Source organism: Schistocerca nitens, chromosome 10 (genome assembly GCF_023898315.1).
Source record: "Schistocerca nitens isolate TAMUIC-IGC-003100 chromosome 10, iqSchNite1.1, whole genome shotgun sequence".
In the NCBI taxonomy this organism is placed as follows: domain Eukaryota; kingdom Metazoa; phylum Arthropoda; class Insecta; order Orthoptera; family Acrididae; genus Schistocerca; species Schistocerca nitens.
In genome coordinates, this window is record NC_064623.1 from 13,996,742 (window position 1) to 14,014,870 (window position 18,129).

Consider the following 18,129-nt stretch of genomic DNA (forward strand, 5'->3'; position numbering starts at 1 on the left):
CCATTTACGCCTAGGTAAAGTTCCCTAATGTGTTTTGTTTTACTGTTTGTTTCCGTTTTTGTAATTTGATTGTTCAAATAATCCCTCTTCTTTGCCCGTAGCCTACGACCAACTTCCCTTCTCAAGTTCAAGAACTCCTCTCGTTTTCTGTCTCCCACTGTATCCCAATCTAATCGTGCTTTTTTCCTTTCTTCTACCAATTTCTTGCATTCCTCATCAAACCACGGTTTCCTCCTGTTCTTCTAAATTGTACCTATTGTGACCTTCGCTGCCTCTTTGATATTATTCCTCACAGTGATCGACTGTTTATTTACATCCTCGTCTTGATCTTCGTGTGTCCTGAGAGCATCTAACATATTTGAAATTTCAATCATGTACCTTCTTCTAAAGTTTTCATCATTTAGCTTGTCAGCGTTGAACCTAACAAGTTCTGCATTGTGACACCCTGATGTTGCTGTAGATAGCCGTTGGTGAACTTTGGCAACTACAAGAAAATGATCAGAATCGCAGACTGCTCCCTTGAAAGTCCTAACATTTTCTATACTAGTGTGCCATCTCCGATCTACAAGAACATCTATTGCTACCAGTAATCATAAATCAAAAAAATTTCTTACAGTATTAGTTAAATTTTTCGTTTCAGAAAACAAGGTGTATCCAAAAATATTGGAATTCATATCTAGTGAAGATTAAATTTCTAATCTAACATCTAAAAATGTGATGTCAGTTCTGCACGATCACTGCCAAGAATCAAAGTTTATGTTTTTTTCTGCTGGAAATACGAACAGTATGTTTGGTGGAGTAAACAGAAGTGGCAGAGGAAATGGTTTTGTTAAATTATAAGCCAGCCTTGGTAGGAATTATGGATGTGAGTTGAAGGGCGCATGTAATCCACAATAGTGTGGAAACAGTCGTTGGGAAACTGGCAGTTGATGCAGAGAATATCATCTGTAAAATTTTGAAGTATTTTCATATTTATTCTTTAAGGGTGCAAAACTCCAAGAGGTCTACGATTTTGTAAATGGCAGTTACCGCTAACTGCTAGGTCAAAGCAGTACCAGATGGTTGGCATTACTTCCTGCTTTAGAAACAATTGAGAAATTATAAACCGCTGCATCCTTTATTGTATGATTATATGACTGCGGAACAAACACTGGTAGCAGTTACTTCTGTAAAATATCTGAGAGTATGCGTGCGGAACGATTTGAAGTGGAATTATCATATAAAATTAATTGTTGCTAAGCCCGGTACCAGGTTGAGATTCATTGGGAGAGACCTTAAAAAATGTAGTCCATCAACAAAGGAGATGGCTTACAAAACACTCGTTCGACCTATACTTTAGTATTGCTCATCAGTGTGGGATCCGTACCAGATCGGGTTGACGGAGGAGATAGAGAAGATCCAAAGAAGAGCGGCGCGTTTCGTCACAGGGTTATTGGTAAGCGTGATAGCGTTACGGAGATGTTTAGCAAACTCAAGTGGCAGACTCTGCAAGAGAGGCGCTCTGCATCGCGGTGTAGCTTGCTCGTCAGGTTTCGAGAGGGTGCGTTTCTGGATGAGGTATCGAATATATTGCTTCCCCCTACTTATACCTCCCGAGGAGATCACGAACGTAAAATTAGAGAGATTAGAGCGCACACGGAGGCTTTCCGGCAGTCGTTCTTCCCGCGAACCATACGCGACTGGAACAGAAAAGGGAGGTAATGACAGTGGCACGTAAAGTGCCCTCCGCCGCACACCGTTGGGTGGCTTGCGGAGTATAAATGTGGATGTAGATGTAAAATCATTATTCCCTCTCTTGAATCAGATTGGCCTTTATTTTTGAAATCAGTTTTCATCGACGAGGAATATAAATTATAATTGAGGTTTGCTCGTAGTTAGAGCAATCTTTTTAAAGAAAAATTCGAGAAATCGAAAAGCAGAACGCCTGCCTTACTGGTAGGAAAAATAAAAACCAGAAAGAAAATAATTTTGTGAGTTTTCAATCTATATTGAAGACATTATACGCCGATGATCAAGTTTCCCACAGTAGTTTTCTTCCTATGCTCATTCATTCTAAGCATAACGTAGCATTTGAATATTTAATTTCACGAGGGAAGCAGTTTTGAAATTATAATTCCCTTTGTTCGACCACTTTGAAAAACGTGCTCCAGCGGAGTGATACACATAGAACGAAGTATACCATTGATTCAGAAAGTAAGCTGTGTAGAAACAGACAATGCAGAACTATTTGAAGAATACTGTATTGTCAAAACGAATGTAGCTGAAAAATTAAATTACTACAACGATTCCGAGGACGAGGTGCACTGATGATGCTTTACCTCAATAAGGCGAGTTTGGTGGAGCAACCCGCATTTTTCTAGTTGCAACGACAGAACAAAAATACCCACAAGAATAGTAAAGCAACTACAGACAACAGGGCCACACAAATGAAGAAGTGTAGAAAATGACTAGTACTGCCACGCACCTTACGGCGGCATGCGGCGCATGTACGTAGATGTAGATCCCCTCAGTGTAGCAGACACACGGACTGTAATCATCAGTGAGTTCCTTCAGCTGTATACGGTATAACTGAATAAATTTATGGACTCTCTTCGTCTTCGAGGCTAGACGAGGGGTACGCGATATTGACGGCAAGTCTCGCAGGGGTGTCTAATTTTTTTGTCCTGTGTGCATATCTATAATCTAATATACACTACTGGCAATTAAAATTGCTACACCAACAAGAAATGCACATGATAAACGGGTATTCATTCGACAAATATATTATACTAGAACTGACATTGTTGTGTCTAGACCATACAGCCTAGACACAATTTTGTAGCCGATAGGGCACGCAATGCTAACGCAGACGGGCGTGAAGTCTGGAACATGAGACTTATAAATGAATAAGAAGAAAAGTACGTAGATGCTTGTTACTTAACTTTTAATTAGTCCTTGGAATACATCTCTCTTGAATATTAGTAAGCTATAGGCACTGATACAAATGGCGCCTTGCTAGGTGGTCGCCATTTAACTTAGCAGAGGGCTATTCTACTGTCTATCTCTCGGCAAATGAGAGCAAGGCTTAGCACGTCCAATCGCTAGCTATGTTGTCCGTACAACTGGGGACGAGGTCTCCTCAGTCTCTCGAGACCTGCCTTGTGGTGGCGCTAGGTTTGCGATCCCACAGTGGCGACACGCGGGTCCGACATGTACTACAGGACCGCGGCCGATTTAAGTTACCACCTAGTAAGTGTGGTGTCTAGCGGTGACACCACAGACATGTGATTACATTTTCACGCAATTTGGGTGCATAGATCTTGAGAAATCAGTACCCACAACAACCACCTCTGGCCGTTATGACGGACTTGATACGCCTGGGCATTGAGTCAGACAGAGCTTGGATGGCGTGTACAGGTACAGCTGCCCATGCAGCTTCAACAAGATACCATAGTTAATCAAGAGTAGTGACTAGCGTATTGCGATGAGCCAGTTGCTCGGCCACTATTGACCAGACGTTTTCAGTTGGTGAGAGATCTGGAGAATGTGCTGGCCAGGGCAGCAGCCGAACATTTTCTGTATCCAGAAAGGCCCGTACACGACCTGCAACATGCGGTCGTGCATTATCCTGCTGAAATGTAGGGTTTCGCAGGGATCGAATGAAGTGTAGAGCCACGGGTCGTAACACATCTGAAATGTAACGTCCACTGTTCAGAGTGCCGTGGATGTGAACAAGAGGTGACCGAGACGTGTAACCAATGGCACCCCACACCATCACGCCGGGTGATACGCCAGTATGTCGATGACGAATACACACTTCCAATGTCCGTTCACCGTGATGTCGCCAAATACGGATGCGACCATCATGATGCTGTAAACAGAACCTGGATTCATCCGAAAAAATGACGTTTTGCCATTCCTGCTCCCAGGTTCGTCGCTGAGTGCACCATCGCAGGCGCTCCTGTCTGTGATGCAGCGTCAAGGGTAACCGCAGCCACGGTCTCCGAACTGATAGTCCATGCTGCTGCAAACGTCGTCGAACTGTTCGTACAGATGGTTGTTGTCTTGCAAACGTCCCCATCTGTTCAGGGATCGAGACGTGGCTGCACGATCCGTTACAGCCATGTGGATAAGATGCCTGTCATCTCGACTGCTAGTGATAGGAGGCCGTTGGGATACAGCACGGCGTTCCGTATTACCCTCCTGAACCCTCCGATTCCATATTGCGCTACAGTCTGGAACCGTGCGACTGCTACGGTCGCAGGTTCGAATCCTGCCTCGGGCATGGATGTGTGTGATGTCCTTAGGTTAGTTAGGTTTAAGTAGTTCTAGGGGACTGACGACCTCAAATGTTAAGCCCCATAGCGCTCAGACCCATTTGAAGCATTTGGTTCCATATTCTGCTAACAGTCATTGAATCTCGACCAACGCGAGCAGCAATGTCACGATACGATAAGCCGCAATCGCTATAGGCTACAATCCGACCTTTATCAAAGTCGGAAACGTGATGATACGCATTTCTCCTCCTTATACGAGGCATCACAACGTCGTTTCACCAGGCAACGCCGGTCAACTGCTGTTTTCGTATGTAAAATCGTTTGGAAACTTTCCTCATGTCAGCACGTTGTAGGTGTCGCCACCGGCGCCAACCTTGTGTGAATGCTCTGAAATGCTAATCATTTGCATATCACAGCATCTTCTTCTTGTCGGTTAAATATCGCGTTTGTAACACGTCATCTTCGTGGTGTAGCAATTTTAATTGCCAGTAGTGTAGTACAAAGCTCAGTGAAAAGAAAAACAAAGACTGAGTACTGAATAAGTGACGGTAAAGGTAGCATTCATAGTCCGCAATTACCTCGAAGCCATGCCGAAAGAACTCGCCGTCCAGGAAGAGGTTCATGAAGAACATCTGGCCGACATCGACAGCGAAGTTGAGGGCCTCGCAGAAGAGGACGACCCAGCCGGTGAAGGCGCCATTCCCCCTGTGTCCCAGCAACAACCTGCCAGCGCCAGGCAAGCCCTGCAACAACAACAGACACTCTACAACACCAGCTAGGTCAGTCTTCAGTTGTGTGATGTTAGTGACGTGCTGCCCTGAAGACTTATCAAGGCACTTTCATAAGATGTTTCGATCCAGGGAAAGCGTTCGACAATGTAACGGGAGCAAGATGTTCGAAATCATAAGAAAAATTGATACTTCCTGGCAGATTAAAACTGTGTGCCGGACCGAGACTCGAACTCGGGACCTTTGCCTTTCCCGGGCAAGTGCTCTACCAACTGAGCTACCCAAGCACGACTCACGCCCCGTCCTCACAGCTTTACTTCTGCCAGTATCTCGTCTCCTACCTCTCCGCTGCAGAGTGAAAATCTCATTCTGGAAACATCCCCCAGGCTGTGGTTAAGCCATGTCTCCGCAATGTCTTTCAGCAGTGCTAGTTCTACAGGGTTCGCAGGAGAGCTTCTGTAAAGTCTGGAAGGTAGGAGACGAGATACTGGCAGAAGTAAAGCTGTGAGGACGGGGCGTGAGTCGTGCTTGGGTAGCTCAGTTGGTAGAGCACTTGCCCGCGAAAGGCAAAGGTCCCGAGTTCGAGTCTCGGTCCGGCACACAATCTGCCAGGAAGTTTCATATCAGCGCACACTCCGCTGCAGAGTGAAAATCTCATTCCATAAGAAAAATTGTTATACACCGAAGCGCGAAAGAGACTAGTATGGGTGTCCGTATTCAAATACAGATATATGTAAACAGGCAGAATTCTGCGCTGCTGTCGGCAACATCTATACAAGACAGCAAGCGTCTGGCGCAGTTGTTAGATCGGTTACTGCTGCTACAATGGCAGGTTATCAAGATTTAAGGTAGTTTGAATGTGGTTTTACAGTCGGCGCACGAGCGATAGGACACAGCATCTCCTAGGTAGCGATGAAATGGGGATTTTCCCGTACGACCATTTCACGACTGTACCGTGAATATCAGGAATCCGGTGAAACATCTCCAACGTCGCTACTGCAGGAAAAAAATCCTGCAAAAACGGGAATGACGACGACTAAGGACAGTCGTTCAACGTCACAGAAGTGCAACCGTTCCGCAGATCACTGCAGATTTCAATGTTGGGCCATCAAAGAGCATCAGCGTGCGAACCATTCGAAGAAACATCATCGATGTGGGATTTCGCAGCCCACTCGTGTACCCTTGCTGGCTTCAGGACACAAAGCTTTACGCCTCGCCTGGGCCCGTCAACACCGACGTTGGACTGTTGATGACTCGAAGCACGATGCACGAGCGACATATCTCGTGCGGTTCAGGCACTTTGTCTGCCACGAACCAATCAGAGCAGTTGCTGTGGATCTGTGATTGGTCGAAGGGCGTGGCGTGACGTGGAAGCTTCACTCTGGCGCTGAAACTTGTTCTGTGTTAAGTTGTATCATACAACCGGAGAACTTATACAAACAGTAAAATCATCTTATAAAATTCTTAACTGTGGAGTCCCTCAGGGAAGTATTATTGGGCCTTTTCTGTTCATTGTGTACATCAATGATATAATAATTCCAAAAAATGCAGACCTTGCGAATTATGCCGACGACACCTCCTTCATAAGCTGGGGCCCTACAAAACAGCTAGCACTGCAAAATAATATGAAGAACACTAGCCTCATCACAGAATATATGACCAAAAATAAATTGGCATTAAATAAGGAAAAGACAATTCTAATGGAGTTTATGCTAAATTATAAATCAAGACTAGTGGATACTGAGCCAGAGTTATCAATTGAAACAATTGATAAACATAAATTCCTGGGTATTATAGTTTATGAACATCTTACATGGAAGGAGCACATCAGCTATATGTGTAAAAAAAATCTCGTGTAATACCTACCTGCTAAAATGCCTTTCTAGCATAAAAGCGTCACTAGTCTTAAGACAAATCTATTTTGGTATTATACACTCCCACCTACAATACGGTATTGAGATTTGGGGCGGGGCACCAACGGTATACATGGATAGGGCTTTTAGAGCCCAGAAGAGAGCAATTAGGATAATAGCGAATATTAGTAAACGTCAATCCTGTAGAGAATACTTCATTAAGTGTAATATACTAACAGTGTATTGATTATATGTTCTAAGGCCTACACTTTTTGTAAAAGAAAATATGGAGCACAGTATAATAAATAGTGATATCCATAGTTATAATACATCAAGGAAGAAAGAGGATTACCACATAAAATTCAGAAATAAAAAAGCAACTTGTTCGGGTGAGTCTGGTTGAATCCTATAATCGCAAAAGACTATATAGTCGGGGCAACCACAGCTGCGAATGTGTATTAGAAAACCACATCATCTGTAAGAAAATCCTTTATATTGGACTCACGAACGGTTTCATGTCATTACAACAACGCCGGCCGTAGTGGCCGTGCGGTTAAAGGCGCTGCAGTCTGGAACCGCAAGATTGCTACGGTCGCAGGTTCGAATCCTGCCTCGGGCATGGATGTTTGTGATGTCCTTAGGTTAGTTAGGTTTAACTAGTTCTAAGTTCTAGGGGACTAATGACTTCAGCAGTTGAGTCCCATAGTGCTCAGAGCCATTTGAACCATTTGAACCATTACAACAACGTCTTCAGATGAATATCTATATATAAACACTTAAGCCTTATGTTTACCCTGTAGTATAAGTGTATAATCGTAGATGTAGTTGTAATAGAAGGTAAGCACATACCTCAGGTCATAAGAAGATCAACACTGAAGATTTATGGAAGACCCAACCTTCGTTTAGAATGAAAACTAAATCACTGAGAAGGTGGTGTGCCGAAATTTTGAAGTTGCAACGTAGAGATCCTATCCCAGATTAATTGGTGGGGCCTAAAATAAAATGCCGAGTGACAACCAAAGTTAATAGGAAGTTAAAACACACTGAAGCGCCTAAGAAACTGGTATAGGCCTGCCTATTCAAATACAGAGATATGTAAACAGGCAGAATACGGCGCTGCGGTCGACAACGCCCATACAACAAGTGTCTGACGCAGTTGTTAGATCGGTTACCGCTGCTATATTGGCAGGTTATCAAGATTTAAGTGTGTCTGAACGTGGCGTTATATTCGGCGCACTGGCGATCGGACATAGCATCTCCGAGGTAGCGATGCAGTGCGGATTTTTCGATGCGACCATTTCACAAGTGCACCGTAAATATCAGGAATCCGGTAAAACATCAAATCTCCGACGTCGCTGCCGCTGTAAAAAGATCCTGCAAGAACGGGACCAACGACGACTGAAGAGAATCGTTCAGTGTGACAGATGTGCAACCCTTACGTAAATTGCTGCCGATTTCAATGCTAGGACACTGTAGCGGGACTTTGAATTTCGCCGCGCTACACTCGTTCCCTCAGATAAAAATATCCCGTCGCAGCGGTATGACCGCTCGACGGCAGAGAGAAAATACCAAAATTGTAACCTTTTTTGTTTTCTATCCGTTTTCAATGGTCTCTTGATAGCCGAAGCTAAAGGCAGACGTGATCTGATGAAGACGTTAAAAAAAACTTATTAGCTAGTCTTGATCTGATTTTAATGTGTAGACATATTGTGGAAGTTGTTAAGAAATTCGGAGGATGGATGTAGCAAAGTAAATTAAATTGCATACAGTATCAAGATGATTTTAATTGGTATTAATTAGTGATTCCTGGACTATTGCAAGATTTCGGAGCAGACTTCTCACGCAGAAATGAAGGAGATTTTTTAAGACCTGGACGCCGCCCGAAAGAAGACATGTTAACGTGGTAAAGAATGAACTCAAAGCTACGCCATTTCCCCCTGTCAGTTACATTTTGTTGTTCTCTGTTCTTTTTCAAAAATTTTGGTAGTGGTAATTGGTTTAAGTTTTGCTCAAAAACGCCACAAGGACCACCCCAACAATAGCTTTTCCGAATAACGAAGTCCGATAGCTTTTCTGTAATACGAAGTCCGATTTACATTTCATTCTTTCCTTTTTTCACGGTCATTAACGATTTTAAAAAACCCATTTTCACTTACGATTTCTTCCCACATTATCAACCTTTTTCTTTTTCTTTTCTTCTCACTTTTTTTTTATTAACCACTACAACACCAACAAGTGTCAGCGTGCGAACCATTCAACGAAACATCATCTATATGGGCTATCGGAGCCGAAGGCCCACTCGTGCACCCTCGATGACTGCACGACACAAAGCGTCGCATGTGCCCGTCAACACCGACATTGGACTGTTGATGAGTAGAAACGTGTTGCCTGGTCGGACGAGCCTAGTTTCAAATTGTATCTAGCAGATGCCCGTGTACCGGTATGGAGGCAACCTCATGAATCCATGGACCCTGCATGTCAGCAGGGGACTGTTCAAGCTGGTGGGCTCTGTAACGACGTGAGGTGTGTGTAGTTGGAGTGATTTAGGACACCTGATACGTCTAGATACGACTCTGACATGTGACACGTGTATAAGCATCCTGTCTGATCAGCTGCATCCTTTCATGTCCATTGTGCATTCCACTAGGACAATGCGACACCCCACGGGTCCAGAATTGCTACTCTTCTGAGTTTGAACAGTTCGCTGGCCGCTAGACTCCTCAGACATGAACATTATTCAGCATATCTGACATGCCCTGCAACGTGCTGTTCAGAAGAGGTCTTCACCCCCTCGTACTCTTACGGATTTGTCGACAGCCCTGCAGGATTCATGGTGTCAGTTCCTTCCAACACTAGTCCGGACTTAATCGAGTCCATGCGACGTCGTGTTGCGGAACTTCTTCGTGCTCGGGGGATCCCACACGATATTAGGCAGGTGCACCAGTTTGTTAGGGTCTTCAGTGTGCGACCGCTACGGTCGCAGGTTCGAATCCTGCCCCGGGCATGGATGTGTGTGATGTCCTTAGGTTAGTTAGGTTTAAGTAGTTCTTAGTTCTAGGGGACTAATGACCTTAGAAGTTAAGTCCCATAGTGCTCAGAGCCATTTGAACAATTTGTGTGTGTGTGTGTGTGTGTGTGTTTGTGTGCGTGTGTGAACAAAAAGCTAATCAGTGACCTGTTTCGAGAATGAAGAGAGTAATATTTTATTGAAGATGGCGAAATATTGAATTGAGTTGATTTTAGCATCCGGCAGCAAACCCGAAGAGACTTTCAAGACTTACGGCTCCGGGAAAGCCTACAAAGTCACAACATACGTGACATAGTTGAGAACATCGATGGCTTTCCAGGTAAATGGTATCGGTGGATTTTGCTCAACCGGATTGTAAAACATTTTTTCCGTGTGTAACTGTAAGTCGCAGGAGGTTCGCCAATTGTTGCGCAAGAACATCGGCACTGCCGGTCGGAGTGGTCAAGTGGTTCTAGGCGCTACAGTCTGGAACCGCGCGACTGCTACGGTCGCAGGTTCGAATCCTGCCTCGGGCATGGATGTGTGTGATGTACTTAGGTTAGTTAGGTTTAAGTAGTTCTAAGTTCTAGGGGACTGATGACCTCAGGAGTTACGTCCCATAGAGCTCAGAACCATTTCAACCAAAATCGGCAGTGCATAGCTCCCTCTAACATATATTGATGGAACTTTGCCACCATACAGTATACAGCAAATACCCAACTGAGAACTGGCAGAGAGCTGCAAGACTTTCGGTGTGTGAGTGGTCAAAGTAACCACCGCTGTCAATTTATTCCCGGTTTACGGTATCACTTTCTGCCTATAGCCCCACGTTGTCCTGACACGGCACCAAGTGAGTTCTTCCTCTTTCCTCGAATGAAGAAACCGTAGTTTCGACGGAATTGTACAGATGTCTATTCAGCTCCAACTGCCTCCCCTAAGTTCAGTGATTTTAATTGCTTTTACATTCCTGTATTTCGGCATTTATGTGTTGTTCAAAAGATGTAACTGTATGAAGGTCTTCCTCCTTGGTTTGACAAACACTTAACCAACCTAGTGCGCTCCGAATGGCGACCTAAATCGCCGCATCTTAGTCCCATAAAAAGTCCCTGGAACTGTTTGAGTTCAGCAAACGGTAGTACGTACGGTTGTGCGTTAATTTTGTTACAGACACCATTACATGTTTTTCCCCCACACAGCAGTAATGCTGTAATCGTAACATAGTTCGTGGTCTAATGTACGCTGATAAAGCCCAAGCGGACGAAATCAGCTACACGCAGATAACACAGACCAACGACAAAAATTTTTTTTGAAAAACTTTTCTTACTTTGACACCTGATCTTTATAGATTTTTATGAGCTGAATCCAAATCTAGCCTTAGTTTTTTTGTATCACCCACAGTTTTCGAGCAATATGCTTTTTATTCTATGGTATAAAACCCTATGCTATACGGTAAATGGGGAAATTAATGAAACACTTTGTTTCAACATAAGCATGGTTTGTATTTACAGTAAGCTACTTAAAACAATGATATGTGTTAATGGAGGTTTCACTTGACAGCTGGAATTGGTTTGTATTTTTTTCTCTTTTTGCATTGAAGCTTCTTGTGTGGACTAACTGCTTATTTGCTTCTGTCTCGGTTTCCTCGGCCGATGTTCGTCTGATGATTTTACTGACGTTACGCCAGCACGAGTGGATGGCATTGTCAAAGCTTCAGCCTCCATCGCTGGTGGTGAACTGGAGCCGAGCTCGCGGCCGCAGACTATAGGTGCCTGGCGCACCAACGTCAGAGGGCTTCTCCGCGGTCATTTCCGGTGCGGTTCTCCTCTTGCTACCTGCGACGGTCGTTCGCTGCAGTACGGGAAGCCAGGATCCGTTTACCTTAAGGCTTTCCTCTTTCTTGTTCAAACTGTTCGCGTGTTTTTGTATTTCTACAGCTTCTCTGAACAAGCAGGTGTGCAGGGGTTCTCTACAGCCAGAACTTCCGTGCCGGCGAATTTTATTACGTGGTCGGTCTCACTCAGCGCGTGCTCTGCCACGGCCGATTTCTCCACCTCCCCCAACCTGCAATGTGGCTTATGTTCTTTGATCCTGGTGTTGACTGATCGTCCAGTCATTCCGATATTGCACAAACACGGCAAGGAAGATCAAAGAGTGTCTTAGACCGGCAAAGTATAAAAGGGACCCACTCGCAATGTCGGGAATATACCGTATACCAGGGCTACCCCACGTGTGGTCCGCGGACCCCTTAGGGGTCCACCGGCTCTTTCTAGGGGGTCCGCGGCCACCTTTCACCAAATCGTGTAAAATAATGAATAAAATTATTGAATAAAACTGTGAAAATGAAATTCATCACTATTTTTTTCGTGTGAAAAACATGGGTTCTTTTATTTCAGGTTGTATGCCCAAGCAGCCTTTGCGGTTCCTAAGTGAGAACGCATACACAGTTTAGTGCCGGAGAATGCGGCTCCTCTGATCGACTGTTTCGCAACAATACGGGGGTCGTTGGTGCGCCGGCTCACGACGCTAGATGCGCTGAAACCTTTTACGCATGCGCGGAGTGAGCTTTGTCGGCCATTCACACCGCTCGCTAGCACGTATGCGGCCCCAGGCATCATTAAATGTTAAACCTGCTTGGTCAGTGCACTACCTATTTCATAAGTCGATTTTTGACCAGTTTATTACTTCTAACATGGATCGGTGGCTGAAGTCAGGATCTTTGAAAAAGGGTGCAGTTTCTCCACCGCCTTCACAACAAAGGAAGTTTCCAGTTGAAATGACTGAGGAAGGAGGACGACCAAAGGAAGACTTTACATACATTTGAACATTTTTGTTAGGATTTCACGAAAAACCACACACACACACACACACACGACTATTACGAAATGTGCATGCTCTTTACACAACAGTAGCCAAATAGTGGAAGTGAACAGACCATAAGCGGCAGCTTGTCAACAGCGAACGGTTTGGACGTGCCGTTGATTGCTCTTGGAGGAAGACAGCTCCATCGTGTGAAATTTCAATTACCAAGTAATTTTAATCAGGGTATAGTGTGTTGAACAAAGGGAATAAATCCACTAGTAAGTGTCTAGATACAGTGGGAATTCAAATTGGATCGTTAATTTCAAGTTGTTTTCATTCATTTCTAAACCAAAGACTACTGATACTTCGGAGGGGGGGGGGGGCATTGGCGTCGGATGTTGTCTTTCAGCATCCCTAGAGATGTCGGTCGATCACGATACACTTGCGACTTCAGGTAACCCCAAAGCCAATAATCCCACGGACTGAGGTCTGGGGACCTGGGAAGCCAAGCGTGGCGAAAGTGGCGGCTGAGCACACGATCATCACCAAATGACGCGCGCAAGAGATCTTTCACGCGTCTAGCAATATGAGGTGGTTCTGATAAAACCCCATGTCATTCCAAGCATGTGTCAATTTTTACCTCTCTATCTACATTATCCCCCCCATGAACCATGGACCTTGCCGTTGGTGGGGAGGCTTGCGTGCCTCATCGATACAGATAGCCGTACCGTAGGTACAACCACAACGGAGGGGTATCTGTTGAGAGGCCAGACAAACGTGTGGTTCCTGAAGAGGGGCAGCAGCCTTTTCAGTAGTTCCAAGGGCAACAGTCTGGATGATTGACTGATCTGGCCTTGTAACAATAACCAAAACGGCCTTGCTGTGCTGGTACTGCGAACGGCTGAAAGCAAGGGGAAACTACGGCCGTAATTTTTCCCGAGGGCATGCAGCCTTACTGTATGATTAAATGATGATGGCGTCCTCTTGGGTAAAATATTCCGGAGGTAAAATAGTCCCCCATTCGGATCTCCGGGCGGGGACTACTCAAGAGGATGTCGTTATCAGGAGAAAGAAAACTGGCGTTCTACGGATCGGAGCGTGGAATGTCAGGTCCCTTAATCGGGCAGGTAGGTTAGAAAATTTGAAAAGGGAAATGGATAGGTTAAAGTTAGATATAGTGGGAATTAGTGAAGTTCGGTGGCAGGAGGAACAAGACTTTCGGTCAGGTGAATACAGGGTTATAAATACAAAATCAAATCGGGCTAATGCAGGAGTAAGTTTAATAATGAATAGGAAAATAGGAACGCGGGTAAGCTACTACAAACAGCTTAGTGAACGCATAATTGTGGCCAAGATAGATACGAAGCCCACACCTACTACAGTAGTACAAGTTTATATGCCAACTAGCTCCGCAGATGACGAAGAAATTGAAGAAATGTATGATGAAATAAAAGAAATTATTCAGATTGTGAAGGGAGACGAAAATTTAATAGTCATGGGTGACTGGAATTCGAGTGTAGGAAAAGGGAGAGAAGGAAACGTAGTAGGTGAATATGGATTGGGGCTAAGAAATGAAAGAGGAAGCCGTCTGGTAGAATTTTGCACAGAGCACAATTTAATCATAGCTAACACTTGGTTTAAGAATCATGATAGAAGGTTGTATACATGGAAGAACCCTGGAGATACTAAAAGGTATCAGATTGATTATATAATGGTAAGACAGAGATTTAGGAACCAGGTTTTAAATTGTAAGACATTTCCAGGGGCAGATGTGGACTCTGACCACAATCTATTGGTTATGACCTGTAGATTAAAACTGAAGAAACTGCAAAAAGGTGGGAATTTAAGGAGATGGGACCTGGATAAACTGAAAGAACCAGAGGTTGTACAGAGTTTCAGGGAGAGCATAAGGGAACAATTGACAGGAATGGGGGAAAGAAATACAGTAGAAGAAGAATGGGTAGCTTTGAGGGATGAAGTAGTGAAGGCAGCAGAGGATCAAGTAGGTAAAAAGACGAGGGCTAGTAGAAATCCTTGGGTAACAGAAGAAATATTGAATTTATTTGATGAAAGGAGAAAATATAAAAATGCAGTAAATGAAGCAGGCAAAAAGGAATACAAACGTCTCAAAAATGAGATCGACAGGAAGTGCAAAATGGCTAAGCAGGGATGGCTAGAGGACAAATGTAAGGATGTAGAGGCTTATCTCACTAGGGGTAAGATAGATACTGCCTACAGAAAATTAAAGAGACCTTTGGAGATAAGAGAACCACTTGTATGAACATCAAGAGCTCAGATGGAAACCCAGTTCTAACCAAAGAAGGGAAAGCAGAAAGGTGGAAGGAGTATATAGAGGGTCTGTACAAGGGCGATGTACTTGAGGACAATATTATGGAAATGGAAGAGGATGTAGATGAAGATGAAATGGGAGATACGATACTACGTGAAGAGTTTGACAGAGCACTGAAAGACCTGAGTCGAAACAAGGCCCCCGGAGTAGACAACATTCCATTGGAACTACTGACGGCCTTGGGAGAGCCAGTCCTGACAAAACTCTACCATCTGGTGAGCAAGATGTATGAAACAGGCGAAATACCCTCAGACTTCAAGAAGAATATAATAATTCCAATCCCAAAGAAAGCAGGTGTTGACAGATGTGAGAATTACCGAACAATCAGTTTAATAAGCCACAGCTGCAAAATACTAACACGAATTCTTTACAGACGAATGGAAAAACTAGTAGAAGCCGACCTCAGGGAAGATCAGTTTGGATTCCGTAGAAATACTGGAACACGTGAGGCAATACTGACCTTACGACTTATCTTAGAAGAAAGATTAAGGAAAGGCAAACCTACGTTTCTAGCATTTGTAGACTTAGAGAAAGCTTTTGACAATGTTGACTGGAATACTCTCTTTCAAATTCTAAAGGTGGCAGGGGTAAAATACAGGGAGCGAAAGGCTATTTACAATTTGTACAGAAACCAGATGGCAGTTATAAGAGTCGAGGGATATGAAAGGGAAGCAGTGGTTGGGAAGGGAGTAAGACAGGGTTGTAGCCTCTCCCCGATGTTATTCAATCTGTATATTGAGCAAGCAGTAAAGGAAACAAAAGAAAAATTCGGAGTAGGTATTAAAATCCATGGAGAAGAAATAAAAACTTTGAGGTTCGCCGATGACATTGTAATTCTGTCAGAGACAGCAACGGACTTGGAAGAGCAGTTGAATGGAATGGATGGTGTCTTGAAGGGAGGATATAAGATGAACATCAACAAAAGCAAAACAAGGATAATGGAATGTAGTCGAATTAAGTCGGGTGATGTTGAGGGTATTAGATTAGGAAATGAGACACTTAAAGTAGTAAAGGAGTTTTGCTATTTGGGGAGCAAAATAACTGATGATGGTCGAAGTAGAGAGGATATAAAATGTAGACTGGCAATGGCAAGGAAAGCGTTTCTGAAGAAGAGAAATTTGTTAACATCGAGTATAGATTTAAGTGTCAGGAAGTCGTTTCTGAAAGTATTTGTATGGAGTGTAGCCATGTATGGAAGTGAAACATGGACGATAAATAGTTTGGACAAGAAGAGAATAGAAGCTTTCGAAATGTGGTGCTACAGAAGAATGCTGAAGATTAGATGGGTAGATCACATAACTAATGAGGAGGTACTGAACAGGATTGGGGAGAAGAGGAGTTTGTGGCACAACTTGACCAGAAGAAGGGATCGGTTGGTAGGACATGTTCTGAGGCATCAAGGGATCACCAATTTAGTATTGGAGGGCAGCGTGGAGGGTAAAAATCGTAGGGGGAGACCAAGAGATGCATACACTAAGCAGATTCAGAAGGATGTAGGTTGCAGTAGGTACTGGGAGATGAAGAAGCTTGCACAGGATAGAGTAGCATGGAGAGCTGCATCAAACCAGTCTCAGGACTGAAGACCACAACAACAACAACATCTACATTATTCCGTGGTTTATTAAGTTTTCAAATTTATACTGACTTTTTGATCACCCGGTATATTCTGACTCCCTGCATAACATAGGAACAGCAAATGTAAAGGCTTTTTTCTCCTTTTTGTACCATTTTCTCAGATCTTCAACACACACATAACATACCTTATGCGGGGCCCAAGATTTATCTTGACCACCAAGTTTAGATCCAAAGTATGACAGGAAAACCTTTTTCATAAATCCTGTAATGTTTTTTTTGTGTTTTTTAATCACAAATTCACCACAAACAAAAACTGTCAGCAGAGTTTTTACAACCACGATTAGACATTGTACTGGGCACATGTACAGGAAACGGGAAAGTGAGGTTAGGTTGACAGCAAACAAAACACCATCTGTTAACACAAAAATAGAATCGACCTTTTTTTGCCAGCATATGTTTTTCAGCAGTGCTACCAACGTCATCTACATTCATTGCCCCTCCTTTTTTAATTATTTTAACTATATAAAAGCTGTTAAGTTCCTTAAAAATCGCTTAATTTAATAAATGTAACCGTAAAATGTGAAGAAATGGTCGGTGATAGTGTCTTAAGTATCATATTTGGATTTCACACCGTAAAAAGACATAAGAATAAGGTATTTTGAGCAAAAAAGTTTTTCCATCGTTGGCCTGTGTAATGAAAAAAAGCGTTTGTTTCAAAAAAATACAGAGCAGTAATACGCAGTTCCCTAACAGCAGCCGGCGGGGGTGACCGAGCGGTTCTAGGCGCTACAGTCTGGAACCGCGCGACCGCACAGTCGCAGGTTCGAATCCTGCCTCCGGCATGAGTGCGTGTGATGTCCTTAGGTTAGTTAGGTTTAAGTAGTTCTAAGTTCTAGGGGACTGATGACCTCAGAAGTTGTCCCATAGTGCTCAGAGCCATTCGAACCATTTGAACCCTAACAGCAATGTGAACTCTGCCTACGTTCTACGTCAATGTGGAATCACCACTCAAAGGTGCCAGGTGACAACATTAGCAGTGGAGGGTATATAAAGCTTCCCTGGGGGACGAGGAAAACAGTGCAGACGTTGTCGTAATGCGGAAACGAAGCGACTCATATGACGTCCCAAACGTCGTTATCGTTGGCTTTCTGGCCAATGGTGCCAACATTTAAGAAATGGCTAAGCTGTTCGTGTGCCGCCATGGTTGAAGTATACCGTGCTTGGCAAAATGGTGCCATTCAAAACCGGCGCCGAGGCAAATATGATGCGCCACGACTCACAGATGACAGATGTGAATGACGTCTGTGGAGATGTGTGTGGGCGAACAGACGAGCAGCTGTTGAGCCACTGACTGTCCAGATGAACCAAGGGGCTACCCGCGGTGTCTCCTCGACAACCATTCCGCGAATGTTGCTGCTTACGGGCTTCCACGACAGATCCCTGATTCAGGCAACGAAGGCTGTAATTTCCATTCTAATATCGCAACCAGACGTCCAGCGAGTGGCGAGAGGTGGCCTTTTCAGATGAATCAGGCAGACGGCCGTTGGCGGGTCGGTGTGAA

At 44.0% G+C, this 18,129-nt stretch overlaps 1 protein-coding gene and 1 non-coding gene across 2 annotated transcripts in view; both read right to left on the reverse strand.

Moving 5' to 3' along the window:
* LOC126209802 (innexin inx2-like) overlaps positions 1 to 18,129 on the reverse strand; it is an 87,075-nt gene that overhangs the window by 54,211 nt on the left and 14,735 nt on the right. The window contains exon 2 of the mRNA XM_049938938.1: positions 4,835 to 4,999. Coding sequence (XP_049794895.1) covers positions 4,835 to 4,999 — 165 coding nt within the window. The remainder of the gene's footprint in view (positions 1 to 4,834; positions 5,000 to 18,129) is intronic.
* Positions 5,198 to 5,272, reverse strand: Trnas-gga (transfer RNA serine (anticodon GGA)). The gene has a single exon. It is a non-coding gene; the product is annotated as a tRNA-Ser (tRNA).